Below are 21546 nucleotides of genomic sequence, written 5' to 3'. Positions count from 1 at the left end.
ACTCTTTCATCCTGACAGTGGAGCTTCTGTCTTGGTGTATGTGTATGTCTGATAGAGAGTAGGACTGAGAGATCTGTGTGTGTGTGTGTGTGTGTGTGTGTCTGTGTCTGTGTCTGTGTGTGTGTGTGTAGTATAGGCCTCCTGAAATTAAATTGAGCTTCAAATGTCTAACTAGGTTTGAGGTTATGTAATGTTTACCAGAGGCCTCCTACAGAGCTTGTTTTGTGTGTGTGTGTGTGTGTGTGTGTGTGTGTTTAGTTCTTTCTTATTTGGGTTAAATCAACTTCTTTTACCCCTGATGATGCCTCATTTAAGCTTTTAAATCAGAACATTTCTCTTCCTCGTGCGTCTCACTGTCTTTCTCTCTCCATCTTTGTCTTTTCTGTGTCTACATAATGGCATGCAAATAATAAATAGAGAACACAGCGGTGGCCAGAATCTTCCTCATACCAGTCAGATATCAGGCATGTTTGCTTTAAAAGATCTCGAAAGCTTGTTATACTCTGTTTTGCATATGTACAATAAGTGTGGAGTGCATTGTGATTGTGTAAAAAATAATCAACAGCAACGTGGCGTGATGGGACGCAATGCAGAGTAGAGCAAATAGAAGTTTTTACTCCTTTATACCACATCAATTAGCCAAGAATTCTTTTGTTTATTAATGATTGACAAGTCATCCATTTATAGTTATGAATAGAGGTCGACAGAAACTTTACCGATACCGATAGCTAGGTTGCCGATAGCTATCGTATTTGTCGATAACCAATTAAACAACCAATGGATACTGGATAAATAAAAAAAACAATAACACTCCATGTAAAATAGTACTGAACAAAAATAAAAGATAAAAAAAAAACAGTATCATGAAAATGTGCTTAATGAAATAAATATGAATATATTTATTATATTAATAAATATCAAGGCATTCATTCAAACCGAAGCAAAAACATTCAAAATGAACAATAACAACACTTCAAATAAACAGACGTGGTGTCAGTGATTTGCCTCTAGAGGCCGCTCTCCCACTGTGTAACAACACCCGGAAAAACTGTCTGTATGGATTTTTGCAGATAGCCGATAGTTCCAGCAATTAACTATTGGTGACGATTAATAGACAAACTGATAAATCAGTCGACTTCTAGAAATTTATCATTCTGTGGTATGTATGTGAAACAAGTTAGGTCAATGTTATCATTTATTTTATAACAGCGATAAACAGTTGTTTCCTCTCAACCCTTTCTTTTCTCTCTATCTTAAAAAAAATGGCTTTTTCACAGACTGATAAAATATGTTGAAACTGGAGACATCCTTCATCAATGTGATACAGTATATCCGAAAATTATTCACAGCACTTCACCTTTTCCATATTTTGTAATGCTAGAGTCTTATTCCAAAATAGATCAAATTCATTATTTTCCTCAAAATTCTAAAACAATATGCCCCATACCCCATAATGACAATGTGAAAGAATTTTGTTAAAAATTTTATTAAAAATGTATTAAAAATAAACAAGCCTCAAGTTCTTTTTGAGTATGATGCTACAAGCTCGGCACACCTATTCTTGGGAAGTTTCTCCCATTCTTCTTTGCAGAACATCTCAAGCTCCATCAAATTGGATGGAGAGCATCGGTACATAGCCATTTTCAGATCTGTCCAGAGATGTTCATTCAGGTTGAAGTCTGGGCTCTGGCTGGGCCACTCAAGGACATTCACAGAGTTGTCTAGTAGCCACTCCTTTCTTATCCTGGCTGAGTGCTTAGGGTCGTCGTCCTGTTGGAAGATGAGGTCCAGAGCAGGTTTTTAGCCAAGATTTCTCTGTACATTGGCTGCATTCACCTTTCCCTCGATCCTGAATAGTCTCCCAGTTCCCGCCACTGAAAAACATTCTCACAGCATAATGCTGCCACCACCATGCTTCACTATAGGTATTGGCCAGGTGAGGAGCGGTACCTGGTTTCCTCCAGACATGACACTTGGCATTCAGGCCAAAGAGTTTAGTCTTTGTTTCATGAGACCAGAGAATTTAATTTATTAGAGTCTGAGAGTCCTTCAGGTGCCTTTTGGTAAACTCCTGTTGGGCAGTCATGTGCCTTTTACTGAGGAGTGGCTTCTGTCTGGCCACTCTACCATACAGGCCTAATTGGTGGAGTGCTGCAGAGATGGTTGTTCTTCTGGTAGGTTCTTCTCTCTACACAGAGTCACATTGGACTAAGACTACCTCCCTGACTAAGGTGCTTCTCCCCTGATCGCTTAGTTTGGCCAGGGGGGCCCACTCTAGGAAGAGTCTCGGTGGTTCCAATCGTCTCTCTTTTTACGGATGTCGGAGGCCACTGTGCTCACTGGGACCTTCAGTGCTGCAAAAAATTTTCTGTTCCCTTCCCCAGATCTGTGCCTCGATACAATCCTGCCTAAAGATAATTCCTTGGACTTCATGGCCTGGTTTGTGTGCTGACATCAGACATATTCATAATCATGTCCAATCAATTGAATTTCCCACAGGTGGACTTCAATCTAACTTGTAGAAACATCTCATGGGTGATCAGTGGAAACAGGATGCACCTGAGCTCAATTTTGAGTGTCATGGCAAAGGCTGTGAATACTTATGTGCATGTGACATTTTGTTCATTTTTTGTTTATATACATTTAGAACACACTTTTTTTCATATTGTCATTTTGTGGTATTGTTTGTAGAATTTTGGGGAAAATAATGAATTTTATCCATTTTGGAACATAACAAAATGTGAAAAAGTGATGCGCTGTGAATACTTTTTTGTGAATGGCGAATGCACTGTATAAATTTCGAAAATCTTATCAGCGAAACACTGTGTCCCTGCATAATTTGCTACAAAAAGAGCATTGTATTAGGGCAAGCTGCTAAAAAAAAAAACCCTGTAAAAACAGTTATTGTATAACTGTAAACTGTATTGCCCCTAAACATTATGCTATTTAAAATGCTGCTAAAATGTGCAGTTCCTAACTATGGGTCATCATCTAAATAAATCTAATCATCCTATTACAAACACCCTAATGATCTCATTTAATGTGTATAAAGAGATAATTTATGAAGCTACACTTTTTTTTTTTTTCATCAGCAACTATATTTGTTCATGACTCATTGCATGCTACATGACTGTGCTGTATGAACTGTAGAACGGAGTTTATATATATGTATATATACAGTATATATATAAATGGGAACTTGTGCTGAGTCAGGGTATATGTGTGTGTGTGTGTGTGTGTGTGTGTGTGTGTGTGTGTGTGTGTGTGTGTGTGTGTGTGTGTGTGTGTGTATGTGTGTGCTCGGTATACTCTGCACAGCCAGTATATGTTGAAACAGTGTGTGTTCTGTAGAGCACAGAGCCCTGGTGCTCACTGCGAGCCTGGTGTGGAGCTGCAGGACGTGCTGCATAATAGATCAGATGATTGATTTATAAAGACACCTGAGTTGCCTTTCGCTCGGCTTTAACACCCCGAGCTTGGCGAGCATACAGATGTTGTGTATTGTGGTAACAGAGACATTCCTACAGTAGGGCTAGGAGTTATTTCACATCACAGTGCTCGAAGGCATTTCTACAATAGGGCAGTGAGTAGATTCGCTTGCAAAATGCCTTTAGAACATGTATACAGAAAGAAAAATTATGACCCTAAGATTGGCATGTGCTTTATAAACATCCCATTCCACATTTACTCCCTTTTGGGAAGATGTGAGATTTTGGAGTGTGGTTGTGGACAGTCAGGGACTGATGTAGGGAGGAGGCCTGGGGTACACTCAGGTTTAAACTTCCTATTCTATTCTATTCTATTCTATTCTATTCTATTCTATTCTATTCTATTCTGGATATTTGTTGTGGCCATACAGTTTATATTCCTGGTAGCTCCACCTAGAGAACACATTTCATAATATTTGTCTTAGATTCTTAAAGGAGGCTGTGACATGCTTTCAGGATTATAGTATTTACAAATGGCTGTGTTATATTCGTTCAAGCCATTCTGCTGACTGCACCTATATGGATTATTATTTTTTCTTTTTTTTTTTTTTTACAAACCTCATGGCCTCTTTTTATATTCATGCAAGTGGCTGTAGACATTCCCCATTTGTTTCTTCTCTTTCTTATCCACCCCCTTTTCTTCTCTCATTCCCTTCTTGTGCTGAATGCCCAGTGGGGCCCACAACGCTGGTTGTCAGCTGCGAATGGTTGCTAGGTAACAGCTACCTGACCGCGGTTAGCCGCCACTGAGTGACACACACACATACAAAAACGAACGCACTGTGTGAGGAATACAAGATAGAGCAGAAGAAAAGATATAGATGCTGCAGTGACTCATTTTCTGCCATTTCCACTCTACAGTCTAACTGCAAAGAATCGCTGTTCTTCTTCCTTATGCTGTAAGGAGGACGGCGAAAATAAGCGTCTGTGCTAACCAAGAACAAGGTTCACTGCAGCATCTGGCAATAGATTGATAATATAATCTTACCAACATGATCTTATTCTTAATCCAAGTCTAGTCCCAGCCTTACGTCCGAACACTTGTTCTTGTTCTAAGTAAGATCCTGATGAATCGTGATTTATTAAATGCTACCTCTGTTCCCACTGACATTTGTAGCAGTGAATAGACACGCTTCATTTTTTCAGAACTACCACTTTTTGTTTTCTGACTTTATCAAAATGAAACTTAGGCTTATGTACAATTCTGAGCTGAATTTTGTGTACATCTGAAATATCATGATCTGCTTAATCGTGTACATTATACAGTATATTTATCTAACACTATATATATCTATCTATTTTACACTATTATTCAAAGTGTGGAAACACCTGCTAATAAAAGAGTTTCTTTAAAATGTAAAAAAGTAAAATTATTCAACACTATTTCTGATGAAGTTTCATTCAGGAGATTTCACCTAGGAGGCTTTTCTTCAAGTTCACAAAAAAGGACTACTTTTTTGTTTTTGTGGAAAGAGCAAAATTATAAGATGAAACTACTTTCTAATACAATTTTTGTCAGAAACAAAAAAAAACCATTCTAAGTGGGCATTGGCATATTCAATACATAGTCTGTCCAAATGTCTGACTAGTGTTTATAGTTATATATAATCGAACAAAGCATCACATTAACTAAAGGGTTCCATGTTATATTTCTCTAAGCCACCTACTGTGTTCTATAATATGGAGAATAATTACTAGTATACTTATAAAAGATACTTTTTCAGAATTGACCGTAACCATGCCAACAAAACAGAAGCCTGTGATTGATTTACTAGCGTGGACATTTATTGTATTATATAATATTTCACTCGGAATGGATTTAAATCTGTCAGCTATATTTATTATACTGATGAAATGGGTCATTTCCAGAGGCCACGTTTTAATATAGTGTTTGTGTGTGTTTGTGTTTGTGCAGGAAATAAACTCAATAAGGACTTGCGGCACTACTTAAGCATGCGCTTTCCGAAGTCCTCACCTGACCATGAGCTTCAGCAGACCATCAGAAACAGCCTGTATCACTATTCTGTTCCTTGTGAGTATCAACAAACAGTAAATTTTTTGTTCAATTAATCACACACACACACACACACACACACACACACACACACACACACACACACACACCTCATCCCTTGCATTTTGAGTCCATACATGCTCATATCTACCAAATGCTGAGTTTAAGTGTTTATACCAACAGCAAAATGCCAACAGTATCAATGCATTTGACTTGACACACCATTATTCAGAATTCATCTGGCAGCACTAAAATGTTATAGTCCAGCTTGTTTCCGGGTGCTTAAGATATTTAACGATCAACTTGAGTGTTTCATATCATAAATCATAACCATTAACATTTTTGCTATTTCCTAGAGTACTTAACATATTGCTACCTAATATATTCAGTGATTACTCTTATTTATAATATTGTTACCGTCCAATTTAAATTGTGTTTAAATTAGCAGTTTTTTTCCCCCCACTTGGAAGTCAAGAATGAATTTTCCCACTCTTTATGATTGTAAGCTTTTTAAGCTGTTTATAGATAATGCTTAGAAAATGTTACATACTATATTTGTATTTTTAATACGATACTCAAAATGATATCTAATATATCTGAATAATGATCTGATACCGAAATCCAATCACCAACCAAGCCGATTTTCTGGAAGCTTCTATACTCCACCGACGTGAGGCATCGCAGCTGTGAGGGTGATGCGCCCTGAGGACGGGTCTTGTTCTAATGGAAACGCAGTGCCGAATCAGCACATTCCCATTACAAACCAGTGGGGCACGTAGAATTTCTGCCACTAACGTGCACGTGCAACAAACGAGCAAATGACATTCACTCATCCGTTCTACAAGGTGCTCGTTTTATGTCACCGTGAGGAGATCTCATCAGGGTGTTAGGAGAAGAGTGATTCTCCCTGGCTCTTTTACCTCGTTCTCAGATGAGATTCACCCCGTTGTGTCTTCAGAAATCCAGAAACACCCATTCTTTTCTCAGCCTGTTCCCAGTTTTCCTGCCATTGATGTGCTTCCTGTCTTTTTTTCCTTTCAGCTATATATTAATACTTTACCATTGTTGTAAGAATAATTTGTCATTTGTCATGGTGAACTCCTGTGAGTGCAGTAGCCTGAGGAATGTTGCAGTGTAGCTTGTGCAGCTTGTTGGCATGAAACCTGCTATCACTGCTAAACATCTCAGGGTCTAAAACAGGGAATAGCTGAGTCAGATAGAAATCCCTGAAGTTTAAAGCATAAACTGTGGCTATTTGCAGAGTCCAGCATTGTTTGGTGATTTCCCTTCTCCAATCTGCCTGATTCAGCTTTTGTTAGAGCAGTGCTTTAGTATACTGGACTCCTGGTCTAAAGAGTTTATGAAAATCTGGAATAGAAGAAGTACAGAGGTGCTCTACTTATGTCACTGTATGGTGTTGGAGACCTTTTCCTGAACCTCTCAGAGATTTATTTTTAGTTTAGGCACGATTTAATCTAACAAAAGGCTTCTGTATTAGAACCTCCGTTGAAAGTGTAAGTATGGAGTATAAAGACAAACATGTAGTTTGGTCAAAAAATCTCTACATTCAGTATAAACCTACTTAAGTGTTCAAGAGTAAAATGTTTTTTTTTACTTTCACTTTTCAAATGATGAAACGAAATAAATCCAAGTTCATCCTGCCAGACCCTGCATTACTAGCTCGTTCTCTAAGCAATCGGTCATTAGGACAGAATTCTGCTAATTTGGATAACCCTGGACTTGCTGAATAGCTAATATTTAATAATCCTTTTTTATAATTATGCAAAGGCACATGTGCAATGTTTATAAAACTAACGCATTAGTTAGCTATACTTACCTAGATTTAAAACGTTCATTAAAAAACTTAACTAGCTTCTAAATTTAACAAGCTAAGTACACAACTTAATTAGCCGGCTAATTTCAAACAATGACATGATTTTGCTGATTTCATGATTCTTTCAGCTACTTCATTTAACTTAATTAGCTTAATGTAGCTAGCTAACCTCACTTGCTAAATTGCAAAACTAGATACCTTTACCATACTCAAAGTTGCCTTATCCCAGAATGCATTTTTACATTGAAGGCAGATGTTTAAATGCTGAAATTTCTATAATTTTTTTGTTGTTGCTATGTTTCATATTTACATAAAGGCCAATTCAAATATCAAAATGCAACACCTTACTGAGAAACGAAATGAAAAAAGAAAATGTAATTTAATTTGTTAAAGTTTAGTTTAAATGTACGTATTTTGATTAAGTCTTCTGTTAGAGAGCTGGGACCCTACTGCCCTACTGATCCCCTCTGGGATGAATATGGAAGAATGGAGCTTATTATAACGGGAAATTTTTAACTGTAGAATGGGATGTTCAAAAACATAAGAATTTCTTCGAATATACTTGAGTAAACATTTTTTAAGTACCTATGTACAATAATAATATCCAAATGCTCAAGTATTTGCCATCTTGATTGAATAAACATGTTCATTAATCAGATACAGTGTTCAAGGTGTATATATGGCTGTGGTTCCCATAATGTAAATAGTGCCCCTTTATTTATAATATATATATATATATATATATATATATATATATATATATATATATATATATATATATATATATATATATATATTTATTTACACTTTAACGTTTTGTCTAATAGGCTCCATGGATGTTTATTTAAAATTTCTCTGTCTGTAGTCCTTTATCCTTTTAATTCTCTCTCTCTCTCTCTCTCTCTCTCTCTCTCTCTCTCTCTCTCACACACACACACACACACACACACACACACACACATACACAGCCATGTGCTGGTTAAATCCAGAGAACTGGTCCAATCCCCCTGGATGTTAGGGATTAGAATGATTTACTGAGTATCTAAATGCGATGTATTGGAAATAGGGCATTTCCATGACTGTGTAAAAGGCAGAGAGAGAAAAATAGACATGATGTACTGCTTAGTCAGTCTGTTATGGCTGCCCAATTACACAATACTACCGTAATACTCAAACGCACAATGATTTTATTGTCGACCCTCTAATTTACTGTTATTTCTCCGCACTGCATTCAGGACGCAGCTGCCAGAGCAGACATGTGCAGTGCTCGCTCTGTAAAATAAAGGCCATTAGTAGGGCAGAGTAACACAGCTGTCTCCTAAACTACACTGCCATGCCAGTTCAAACACAGCCGATTCCACAATATTCTGCACCCTTATGCTAATTGCAGTTTACTTTATTTACAATAAACTTTTGACCACTATAATGCAGTAACCGGAGTTAAATGGCCGGATGTATCTGATCATTTAGATGCACCTGTATAAAGGATAAAAAGCGGGTAATTTACCGATTCTGTACACACAGTAACAAACTTTAACAGCTAACTAGGCAGCTGAATGTTTTGCAGTTTGCATTCCCTGTGCATTTCACCAAGACAGACTTATTGGGCCCCATTTATCAACCTTTTAGTGAAGCTGTGTGTAAAATGTTTGCATAAGCCAAATTAAACTTAACTTTTCCGCCAGATCTACAAAGGTCTCGAAAAGGCTGATGTGGTGCGCATAAGTGCAAGGCGTGTTCCTGGTACAGCTCATTTTCATTTTAGTGACGCCCGCGAAACTACATAAACCTCTGCGAGCATGCAACGAACAATAATGGTTAAAGGCTGAAAGACAGGAATAGAATTGATTTCGACTCAGTTCTATGCAAGTGCATATATTTGATGATCTATCATTCGTCACACTTTGCAGACATGCTCTTAGCTCCATATGGCAAAAAAAGATTTTTTTGCCATAATCTCATGATTATTTGCAATTGAATTTGTGTTGACTTGCATTCTCCATTTATTCTATTTTCTTTTTTTGCGATATAAAGCGGTCGAGACCTGCAGACTAGCATGAGAATGTGTTTTTGATATTGACCAGCTCTATAGGTGTACAGCTCAGACGATCAAGCTGAGATTCACGTTAGTCAGCCTTCTTATGTGTACAATTACACACACTTAGGAGAAAAAAACACATGAATACAAACTGTATGATTTACACATAAATCCACAGCTGAGGACAAATGAGGAGCTATGAGGAAACTTGTCTGATATCCTGTTTCATATGGCACTGCATCAATTGTATCTAAGTAGCTAAATAAATGGGGAAAAATACACATGTACCATGTGTCTGCATCCTTCCACTGTTTATTCGTTTCCCTGCTTATACCTTCGCTTGATTCAGTTCTGCATGATGGAAGAACTAAGCACTTTTTCAAGCAAATTATTTTTGGCTCGTGTCTGTTTCAATTGACATAAATAGATTTTGTTGTCAGGCAAATGTTTGTATTCGATCAACACCTGCTGATTTTGTTTAAAAAGACAGCTGATGTTTTACCAAAGGTGAGAACATAGTGAGTCATTAACATTTTACAAACGTGTCTATTCGTTTCTAGCGTGACGTTTTCTGTGATGAAATGCTTTCAGCACTGAGGTCTTTGCAGTTATTCTTCACATCCATAATCCGCAGTTAGTTTCGCCGTATCCATTTCAAGAGACAGAAATGATTCATCAGTCATAAAGAATAATACATTCACGTGAATTACATCCAGTCAAGTCCCACTAAAGATGCGTTCGTGTTTTATTCCATCCATACAGTTCTATATATTATTTATGCTAATTTGTTTTGATTATTTTATTATGAGTCAGAATAATAACAGAAACGGAAATGCCTGTCTACTGTCACAATTTAAGTTTTGTGCCATTATGTACATTGAATGTGTTCACAAAGTATTATTCAGACTGTACCTACAGTATATTAGCATACATAAGCATATTAGATTAGTCCGATAAGAAACCCAAAATCCCACTGTTTATATACCATTATGCACAAAATGTATATCAACACCAATTAATTAAAATAAATAAAAGAGGGGTCAGCTGTTTTCTAAATTAATGAGTTCATTCCAGTAGCTGTAGATGTCGCCTGTGGTGTTTCCTGTCTCATGCAACCTGGAGTCGGTTATAGACAGAAACACAAAATGAACTATAGCTGTGCTGTGGTGTGTTCAGAAGTTTTGCTGACTTAAAGGATTCATGCATTTTGCATAGATTAAGAGTCGACGAAACAGTCACACTAAATGTGTAATATTTACTCATCTTATCCTTTTCTTTTTAATATTGCTTATTGTGAGGAATAAACCATGGTGAGGCATTAAGTCAATAAGGCTGAAACACAGACAAAGAAATGATCACTTCATAATGTCTTGAACATTTTAGGATTACTTTGCTATAAAAGTCATTTTTTGACGTATATCTCAGAACCCTAATGTCTGAGATAGATATATATATATATATATATATATATATATATATATATATATATATATATATATATATATATATATACACTCACAAAAGTAAATACACCCCTCACATTTCAGCAAACAATTTAGTATGTTTGCTCAAGGGAAAATATTATAGAAATTATATTGAAATTGGATATATATTAGAGTAGTCAGTTTTTATAGCAGTACAGATTTACTGTCCTCTGAAAATAAGTAAACACACAGCCATTATTGTCTAAATAGCTGGCAACAAAAGTGAGTGCACCCTAACATGTCAAAACTGTGTCCAAAGTGTCGTTATTTTGTATGAGCACCATTGTTCTCCAGCACTGTGTTGATCCTCCTGGGCATGGATTTCACCTCTGGAACCCATAGTGCCTGTATACAAAGCTGCAACATACGAAGACATTGTCTATAATTGTGGGTTTCCAACAATTTCATCAACCACATCTGCATGACGGTCAAATGTCCACCACAAGTTAACTGATCTGAGATTTTGTGTTGCCATCGTTTTTATGCTCTCCCTAAAATCTTGCTTTCTGTCTTTCGATCATTTTTCACAAAAAAAAAAGGAACAGGACATCACCAGCTGTAAAATCTATATCACACAAGCCTAATTGGCAGCCATGCTCAGGGCCGAGTCGGAACATTTCCGTCGTCTGATTCGATTCTTCCTGCTGCTGAACGATTCACCTCCTGCAGGTCAGGCTGGGATTTCTGTCTGAGGTCTGAACTGCATGTTGTTGTGCAGGTGAACCTTATTTGCTTAGCAGATTGTGTTCCACCACAGAGTTTTCCTGTTTTGCATGGCAGGGACTGACCAGGGGTTGACCTTTCCCTGAGCTGGCCAAATTTGCTGTTAATAGATTTGTAGAGAGGGGTACACACACGCACACACACACACACACACACACATGCATACATCGTTAGAAAAACAAAGACATTGCCATGATGGTTATCCTTATCCTGCTGTGTTATTCTAATTGTCTAATACAGTGGGAGGGAAAATAAGTAAATGAGTACTGGCCCTTTAAGTCAAGCAGGTAGGTGTGTGTGTGTGTGTGTGTGTGTGTGTGTGTGTGTGTGTGTAGCAGGCTGTGTGTGATTCTCTGGTGATGCTGCAGAATGGAGGACAAGATGGAGTCACACAGCTGCATGCACTCCTTCAGTGCTCTCCTTCTGGTTTCTTCTGAGATATGCTGCATGCACACTCGAGTGTGTGTGTGTGTGTGTGTGTGTGTGTGTGTTCGGGCCTCGAGTTGTTCCAGCGGTTTTGCATCTCTAAAGAATGAAGGACAAAAGACTGATGTCTCCTGTTCATTGATGCTTTCAAGTGGGGGGTTGGAAGGGAGTGAATGAAGTTTTGTGTGTGTGTGTGTGTGTGTGTGTGTGTGTGTGTGTGTGTGTGTGTGTGTGTGTGTGTGTGTGTGAGCATGTGAGTGAATTTAAATGAGGATGCATTGTGACCCCGGAAGGGAACCGAATGACGGAAATCTCTGGTGTTTTTCAACATAAATCTTCCACCTCATCAGTATTGTATGCATGATTGATCCTGTTAAAGCCTTTCCTCAGAAAGCAGATGGAATTTGAAACGCTCATGCTCTGATAAGAAAAGCTTTCAAGATGCCACGAATGAAACATGTGTTTATGGTAATCACTCTGCAGGTCCACTTGTTCATGAGGATGCACCACCTGAAGCTCCAAAGTGTGGCAAAAGATGTTAACGCACCACAGGAGTCTGCATTACTGTATTACACCACAGCAGATTCTCAAAGCGGATTGATTTTCTATAACAGCCCCGACTCTGACAGTAGTCCAAGCCGGAGCATGAATGACAGGTTTAAACTAATGCTCTCCTCTGAAAGTGTTACGGTTTCTATAGTAACAGCTCGTTCACAGGGAGTTGTACGGTGGACTGACATAATCTAATCCTAATAAATTGGGGGGGGGGACACTCAGGAATACAGTTTAAGAAAGAAAGAAGGTGTTATTGTAGATATGGTGAAGGATTCTGTTGGGAGATTGTGACAATTTCAGCGTTACTGACAAGCGTCAATTTTTGGTTTAAATGTAAAAAAAAAAAATAATAATAATGTTATAGCTGCTGTACTACGATCAGAAATGAAGTTGCGTCATGGGCAGCGCGACATATCATTTAATCGTCATTTCCTCATCAGGATGCGCTGTAACGGGAACGGAGTATGTGCTGAGCCACATCACACCACCCTGTGGCGGATTATTTTCCCAACACAGCACAGCGCGGAGCGTGTGATTTCTTTATTGGTATAAGATTAACATGCACACCCTCACAAACACTGTTTACATTTTCCGACTCACATCCCCTATGATTGTTTTAATGCAGTTATTGAGAATTTGTGTGCTTCTTCTCTATTATTCTTCATTCTTCTGCTAGTGGAAGCAAACAGGTGCTTAATACTGCAGTTTCACTAGAGGTTGCAGCAGTGTGTGTGTGTGTGTGTGTGTGTGTGTGTGTGTGTGTGTGTGTGTGTGTGTGTGTGTCCCACAGCATAAAAACACTGTGTATGTGTCCCTCATTTAAAACATGGCCATTGTTATATGGTGCAGTAAATGTCGATGACAGGGCAAGTACCTCCACAACCCCCCACCCTCTCTGTCCCCTCACTCTGTCTTTGTCTCTCTACTGCTTCATTTCCATTCCATTCTGTCCTCCCAGCTGCTGCTGCCTACTAAAGCGGAGTTATCCCTTATCCCTCGCAGCCCTCCCTCTCTCACTCTATCTCTCCCTCCCCCCACCTGATCTCTCTCTCTCTCTCTCTCTCTCTCTCTCTCTCTCTCTCTCTCTTTCTCCTCACCTCCCTCGCTCTCTCATTCTTCAAATCCTCTGCCGACCGCCAGCCCTCTCGTGCTCCACCGCTACTCTTTCATTTGGCTCGCTTTTCACGCTCCCGTTGCCGTTATTTCTCCCTCTAAGACTCTTTTCTTTCCCTCTGGTTGGCGCCTCCGTCTCTCTATAGTGCATTTTTTCCCCCCACATCTTTCTCCCATCACCATGATTGCGCTGGACACATCTTTCTGCTGAGCGTTGATACAAAGAGAGGATTACCGCCTGATCGGAGAGGAGCGTGTTTTTGTGTGTGTGTGTGTGTGTGTGTGTGTATGTGTGTGTGTGCATGTGTGTGTAAGAGACCGAGAGCTGGAGGAGACTGCTGCCCTGTTCTCCATTTCCACATCCAGGTAATTGCCTTTCTTCAGCTCTCGCTTTGACAGCACGCAGAAATGAGTTTGTAGCGATCGGCGTTTCTGTTTGAGGGGTAAATTAAAGTGCGGGATTGTGGGTAAATCAGGCCTCGGCATGTCGGATGATTTAGCGCCATAAGCCGATAGACGTCTGGCTGTACGCTGTGTAAAGGCTGCACTGATGTTGTAAAGATGCTGTGGGTTGGTGTTGTTTAGTCTCAGGCTCATGTGTTTATCCGGAAGGCTGCATTGAATAAATCAGTTTGCACATGACGAGCGACTTCTGATGTCTGATTCGATTCACGCCGTGTTCACTCGATGAAGGCCGTTCTGGCACATCAAAGCCACGTCACATTGTGTTAGGATGGACTGTAAGCATCATTGTGCTTCTGCAATCTGTGTTGTGCTCCACAGCTGTTATATTTGTGATGCTGCGCGTTGTGTATTCAAACGTGTGATTATTTAAAACACTCCAGGTTGTTTTTTTCCTTTTCCCTCTGTTTTTTTTGGAGAAATCTGCTGCATCAGTGTTGTGAAGAACTGAACCAGAGAATAGAATAGAGTGTGCTTCTAATGCCAGATGATGCCAGTTTACACATTTCTAAGTGTGTGTTTGTGTACACAGTGACTGGGAGTCCACTAAAAACTGCTTTTACAGGAATACCACATTGAGCAATACAAAGATTTATTGGTTATTTAGCTTCATGTAATCGAGATCCTGTTTCCTGCTAGCTTTCATTCACTGTTAGTGATGCTAGCATTTTGGTAAGTAACTGAGTGGATATTCAGATTTCTAATAGCCAGTGGTGATAGTAGCACCAGGGGTCACAATCAATTCAGAACATCTGGAAAATTTGTACAGACGTAAATAGCAGTGGAGTTAGAAATGGAACGATATGCTCAGTTCTCTAAAAACTAACATCTGACATGCCAAGGGTACAATACTCACGTTAAGCTATTACATAACACTGATATTGTGACATAATATTGATATTGTATCATAATATCGCTCATCTCTCATTGAAATCAATATGTTTACACGCACTTGCTTGTGTGTGAATAGATTTTCGGTGCCGAGCAGGTATTTTGTATGTGCTGTTTTTTTTTTTATCTACTCCATGTTTATGTTTATTGTGATTTGATGATGAAGCTGAACTGGATGGAGAAAAGGGTGATGTTGCAGACATGTGGGCAGGCTTGAGGGAGGAGTAGAGGATAAGGAGACTAAAGAATATCAGACATGTTCAGCTCATAAAGGACAGATGGCCAGTGCGCACTCTCTCTCTCTCTCGCTCTCTCTCTCTCTCTCTCTCTCTCTTTCTCTCTCTCTCTCTCTCACTCTATCTCTCTCTCTCACACACACACACACACACACACACACACACACACACACACACACACACATTTATCTAAACCATCTCCTGGCATTGTGGAGGGCCCAGTGGTACACAGAGCCTCTTTTCACATGATGAAGCAGCCGGCTGCAGGCAGAGAGAAAACGAGAAAGAACATTTCCCATCTGCAGAGAAGAGGAAAAGCTTGCATGCTTAGAAAAGGAATGCAGAGCTGTTTGGAAATGAGGGATAAGAAAAAGAGGGAGAGACAGAGGCAGAGGACATGACGAGAAGAGGGGATGAGGGGGGGTTATTGTGGCACAAACGGTAGAGGTCAGGTCCAGATGCTCCCAAAACAAAAGAGTCTTTCTCAGGAAGCAGCAGGGGGAAGCGTGGCACTTGGCATTGTGTGTATGTGTGTGTGTGTGTGTGTGTGTGTGTGTAACTCACTGCATTGCAGGCTGTTTTTCTAGTAGTCTGTCTTAATGACCAGTATTCACCCCGGCTTCAGGCATTAACTAGCTACAGGCCTCTGATGTGTGTGTGTGTGTGTGTGTGTGTGTGTGTGTGTGTGTGTGTGTGTGTGAGAGAGAGAGAGAGTTGGTACAGGCTTCCACCCAAATCGAAATGCTGTTTGCCAGAGTTGCTGATTGGGTAGAAATGAACCCCTGAGTAGGTATTTTTTTTAAACGTAAAAAAGGAAGGAAACAGTTGGAGGAAGGAAGGTAACAGTGAGGACAAGCAATTGCTCACCAGACCTGCTTTCTCTTCTCTTTCTTTGAACTATAAGCTATGATACAGTTACTCATCCAAAACCGGAACTATTCCTAACCATGTTGTGTACCTGATTCAGTATGAACCTGACCATCATCTGACCATCACAGGCATGCGATTGTTTTCTGAACTGTTGCCACTCAGCTGGAAACACACATAATGGTTAAGGGTGTCTTTGTATGCTGTAGCATTAAGAGTTTCCCTCTCTGGAACAAAAGGCACATATATGCTTCACTTTCACCAGTGTACATGGATGTGATGTTCATTAGACGGCACTTCAGAGCCCAAACATCTCTGTCTATCTTACTTGCAACCTAAACTGTACGTTTGTTCGACTTAGAAGTGTATGTTCGAGCAAATTGAAACACCCATCTTACATTAGATACATCATAGATACATCAGCAATCTTGAAAACGCAGGAATGAACAACAAAGCAGACCTTTCATTATATTTCTACCTTTCTGTAAGTAATTGAAAAAATCTTAGGTTTAATACAAAAGAATTGTATACGATTTAACACACAGACACCACGTAGTCAGTTAGACATCTTGCACATACATACATGGATTAGCTTTAAGAGTCAAAGCCCACACAGGTTCCAGGATGGCAGCACCCAACTGAACATCTTTGGTATGAACCCGGACTATGATAGTGTGCCAGGACTACTTGCCTGACATCTATGCCTTTACATTAAGCTTATGTGGCTCAGTGGGCACAAACCCCTAACGGACACGTTCACACAATAAAGAGTGGAAGCTGTTATAGCAGTAAAGTCAATATGAATGCATATGGTTTCAGAATTGAATGTTTGGAGACAGGCTGAGGTGTGTTGGATAGGGTCAGAGTGGTAAAAACAATAGATATAAAAGGTCCAGGTTACATTAAATCAGTGCAGCAGGTATGATATGCCACCATGGAAAAAGAGGCGGAGTCTGGCTAGTGATTTCAACACTGGTTGTCTTCATACGATTTAGGGAATGTCTTTGGGTAGCTAAATTAAGCATTGATCATAAGTAACAGATATGTCACTTACACACCGTCTGATGGAAAAGTGCTATAATTGTGTTAGTGTGCTGAAGCCTTAACCAGGATGGAGGATATCGCTGCAAAATATTAATCAAAAATAAAAGATTAATCATTAACTGAGGAAATGGTTTTCTTTATTTGGAATATGCCACTGGCTCTGTGGGAGCATACTTACACAGTGTTAACACAAGACTTCAGAATTATTGCCACCCTTCAAACAAATGAACAAACCATGTTCTATGGAGTTAACATTACACCGGCTGATCAAAGTTTTTCACTTTGGACAGTGAGAGGAATGAGGTATTGTCCAGTTACATAAGTTTTTAAAAAATAAATGTGACCAATGTAAGGAACATTTTAATAAATAAACCAAAAGTTTCTTCTGTAATTGTTTTGTTTTTCTGTTGGTCTGTAAAAATGTGACTATGAGGACAACCAGCAACATTTTCCTAAGATTGGCTGTTTTTATGCACAAGTCTGGTAATGATTATTTCAAAAAAAATTAATATAATTATTAAAAAAAAAAGTTAAATATCAGCTTCTACCTTAGAAAAAACTCAGCATAATAAGTCGAGGATTTTTCATTTTCTCTAGTTTCTCCCATCCTTTAAAAAACATGGTAGAAAGTGGATTGTTGATTCTAAATCACCTCTATGTGTGAGAGAGCGTGTGAATGTGTGCATGTGTCCTGTGGCGGTGTTTTATTCAGATTGTCTTCCCACCTTATGCCCAGTGATCCCAGTAGAAGATGACGCGATGTATTTTTCAGGCAGTGTGCCAATAATTCTGCTAAAGACTGTAAACAAAGTTGAACTAGATCCAATCTTTTGTATAACATTTCGCTGGAAGCTTTAGTTCCAGTTGCAGTGTGAAAAAACGTGCTCGATACTGACGCACACGGGACGCTATAGAGAACTGGAGCTCTCGATTCCCAGGCTGATACCAGAATTGTGTCAAGAGCAGCAGAGCAGATTAGTGGGTTAGAAAAGCAACCGCAAACCTGTACCACCGAAACAAGAACGTCTCCTCTGTTAGATTTTCAAATCAATCATCAATGCTGATTCTGATCCTCGTTCGGAAAGCAGACAGCAATGATGACGCACAACGATTCTGTATACACGCTAACAAACTCGGACCCGGAGTAAGTGTTTAGTGCATAATAAGTTATTTTGTTCAGCTATCTATTAAACCTGAGTGTCCCCATATGAGCCCTGCTTCACTGAACACGACTGATAGAGCAGATAAAGCAGGCTGAATTACAAGGTTGTAGAAATGAAAGCGTTTATTCATCCTGCATTCTATTACTGTAAACGAGACGCGCCTATTCATCTCACGTATTCCTATTGTGAAGATTCAGGTCAACTCTGTGGCCGACACGAGAGGATTATGGGTAAAAACATCTCAGGTAAACGGTATGTGGTGGGATGCTTATAGGGCACTTTTGGAAGAACTCAGGCCTCTAATCCAGGAAATGTGACCACTACGACTTATGGGGAAAACATTAGTCCACTTGATGAAACTAGAGATGCTGCTGCTGACCATTGAGTCTAGTGTTATCTTAATGAGATTCAATATTGACTGATTGGCCGGCCTCGGTCAGCACTAAACTACACATCGCACAGGCCCATCAAACCTCTCAGTGCATACAAAAATGTCCAACTGCTTCGTTTTACTGGGTATTTTTTAGAATTGCCACTGAACAGAAGCCAAAACGTTTGATCTATTTTCAGCCATTCTAACTCAAGTCATTGAGAATCAAGGACTGCTTTATTAGAGAGACCAGTACACCTGCTTATTCAAGCAGATACAGATCAAAAGCTTCAGCTAAAGTTAGCAGCAATAAATGTAGATCTCAGTGATTTCAGAGTGAGTCTACATACACCGAACAGGCATAACATTACGACCGGTGAACACTGATTATCTCTTCATCATGGCACCTGTTACTGAGCGGTGAACCGGCGACAGGGTCCTGGGCTGCTAAGACTCATTGATCCACGTGGCGAGCGAAGGCTGCTCGTGTGGTCCGATCCAACAGACGAGCTCCTGTAGCTCAACTTGCCGAAGACGTTAAAGCTGTTTAAGTTTGACGGGTCACGACTGTTTTGACAGCAAAAGGGGACCAACACAATATTAGAGTGAGTGGTAACTCTGAGGAGCAGAAACAGCTTGTTGATGATAGGGCAGGCCAGGGTAGACTGGCTAGACTGATTTTGGTAAGAAGACCATATATATATCTCTCATTCTAAGTACTAAACTATGGCCATGTTTGCCCAGTTTTGTGCCTCTCAACACTAGGTGTAAAGCTTGGAGGTGTGTAATCAGTGTAGCCTTAGAATTAGGCTGCTTATTGTCTGGCCCTATTTTTAATCTATTCTTATAATATGAGCTGAAGGACCTCAATGAATCCGCTATTTAAGGAACCTGCTTATCCATGGACTTGCTTTTGTCACACTCATCTGGCGATAGTGGTTACAGCAAACAGGCCACAATAACAGTTCATTTGTACACATTTCTGCTGCTCCATGTTTACTCTCAATTCTTGTTTTGCCCTTCATGTAGCGCACATGCAGTAGGAGGTTCAGGTATATGTCATGTTACAGCCATAGTAAACTCAGATGCAAATCCTGATGTACATCCAGCTAAGCCTCAGATTTTAATTCTGGAGTGGTTTATGGACATGAAGGATCAGATTTGTCTTTTATTTAATATTGGACAAAAATACAGTATCTATTGTGCAACAAGTGCCTCTGATAGTCAGAGACCATAGTTAGTGTCTTAATTTGTGTCCACTGGTGATTTTCACACTCCTAATGAAAAGCAGGATGGAGGGGTGAATCATTCTAAAAATAACATCCCTATTTTATTTTAGTCTTCCCTTTTTAGAAGCCACAGTGCTCTCTCTCTCTCTGTGTGTGTGTGTGTGTGTGTGTGTGTGTGTGTGTGTGTGTGTGTGTGTGTGTGTGTGTGTGTGTGACCCATTTTTAACATCCCTTTGGCCTAATGCTTAGAGAGAGGTTGCTTATAGTTGCATGTGTGGGGTATGTGTGTGCATGTGTGTGTGTGTGTGTGTGTGTGTGTGTGTGTGTGTGTGTGTGTGTGTGTCCACTGAGGATGCTAGATGTTTAAACAGTTTTGCTTCGGCGCAACAGGGCCAACATGATACCTGTACTTACATTTCTCAGCAATACGATGGCGGTTTGAGGTCATTTGTCCACACATGAACATGATGGCACTTAGCGAGAAGGGTGGGGTATTAAACACACAGCTGAACGTACCGACTCCATGCAGACTGAGCAGTCTCCTCAAAACGCTAACAAACATGCGTTCATGTCTCGTTGGAATCGAATTCATCAGACCTGATAAGTGGAGGAAAAGTACTCGCTAGTTTGTGCCGCGTAAACGCAATCGAACTATGTTATGGAACATTTGACAGCGCTGTGTTATTAGTGCTCGTAATACAGGGATGCGTGAATCCGACAGGGGAAAAAAGAAAAACGGTACTCGGAGTAGTGCTAGTGTAAGTTGTAACCCTTGTTCGATCTTGAAGATCTCGTTAGGATTCGCTGCTGCAAGCGTGAGTGCTGCGTTATTGATTATTGGCTGTTCGATGTCATTGAGTAAGTGCCACCACCGTGTTGAATGGTTAAGAAGATTACCATGCACTTTATGGATCACAATGCACACATAGGAACAAATACCATGCACTATAGACAATATTCAAAGCTACACTGGTCTTTATTTAGCGGTGGAATTTCTAAGGCATATAATGTGGTCTGTGGCTTGATTTTCCCACCCGCTACCTTATTCATCTGTTGTTGCCTCGTCTATCTCCCAGTAATTACCAATACTGAATCACAAGACTGCAGCTCCTATTAGATAATTGATTGATAAGCAAAAGAGTGCAGTTTGTTGACTATTACACTCTATTACCACATTTATATTGGAATGATTTTTATATCGCCATGGATACTCTGATGTATCTATTGAACTGAAACTGTTGAAGGACGCACTCGCCAGCCCCTTTAAAAGGAGCACCTGTAGAACCGCTTGTGCATTTATCCAAACCACCAATCGTGGAGTGTATGAAACTGTGTACATACAGGTTCTGCGGTGTGGTTGTTAGTGCCAGACAGCTGGTTTCTTTGTTTCTACAGGCTACAGGAACTCAAATATACACCCTTAATAAATCATGCTGAGCAAAAAAGCATCTCAGAAGGCGGAACAGGTCAGACCTTCAGGTAGATGGGCTACAAACTGGACAGCGGCTCACTATTGGGCTTGTGTACATTTTAGTGTGAATGATATGTATTTCATAATTATACTTGAGTAAATGTCGGTAATTTTGTTTGTGGTTTAATATCAAACTGC

At 39.7% G+C, this 21546-nt stretch overlaps 1 protein-coding gene across 17 annotated transcripts in view; it reads left to right on the top strand.

The window, feature by feature from the left end:
• The window catches only part of magi1a (membrane associated guanylate kinase, WW and PDZ domain containing 1a), a 98579-nt gene that overhangs the window by 20127 nt on the left and 56906 nt on the right, over positions 1 to 21546 (top strand). For all 17 annotated transcript variants that reach the window (XR_006928347.1, XR_006928348.1, XM_046872002.1 and 14 more), the window contains exon 2: positions 5404 to 5520. Coding sequence is in view for 15 of the 17 variants with exons in the window: in XM_046872002.1 (XP_046727958.1) it covers positions 5404 to 5520 (117 nt within the window). In the remaining 2 variants the exon portion in view is untranslated. The remainder of the gene's footprint in view (positions 1 to 5403; positions 5521 to 21546) is intronic.

Source organism: Silurus meridionalis, chromosome 17 (assembly GCF_014805685.1).
Source record: "Silurus meridionalis isolate SWU-2019-XX chromosome 17, ASM1480568v1, whole genome shotgun sequence".
NCBI lineage: Eukaryota > Metazoa > Chordata > Actinopteri > Siluriformes > Siluridae > Silurus > Silurus meridionalis.
This window is presented reverse-complemented; position numbering and strand designations above follow the sequence as displayed.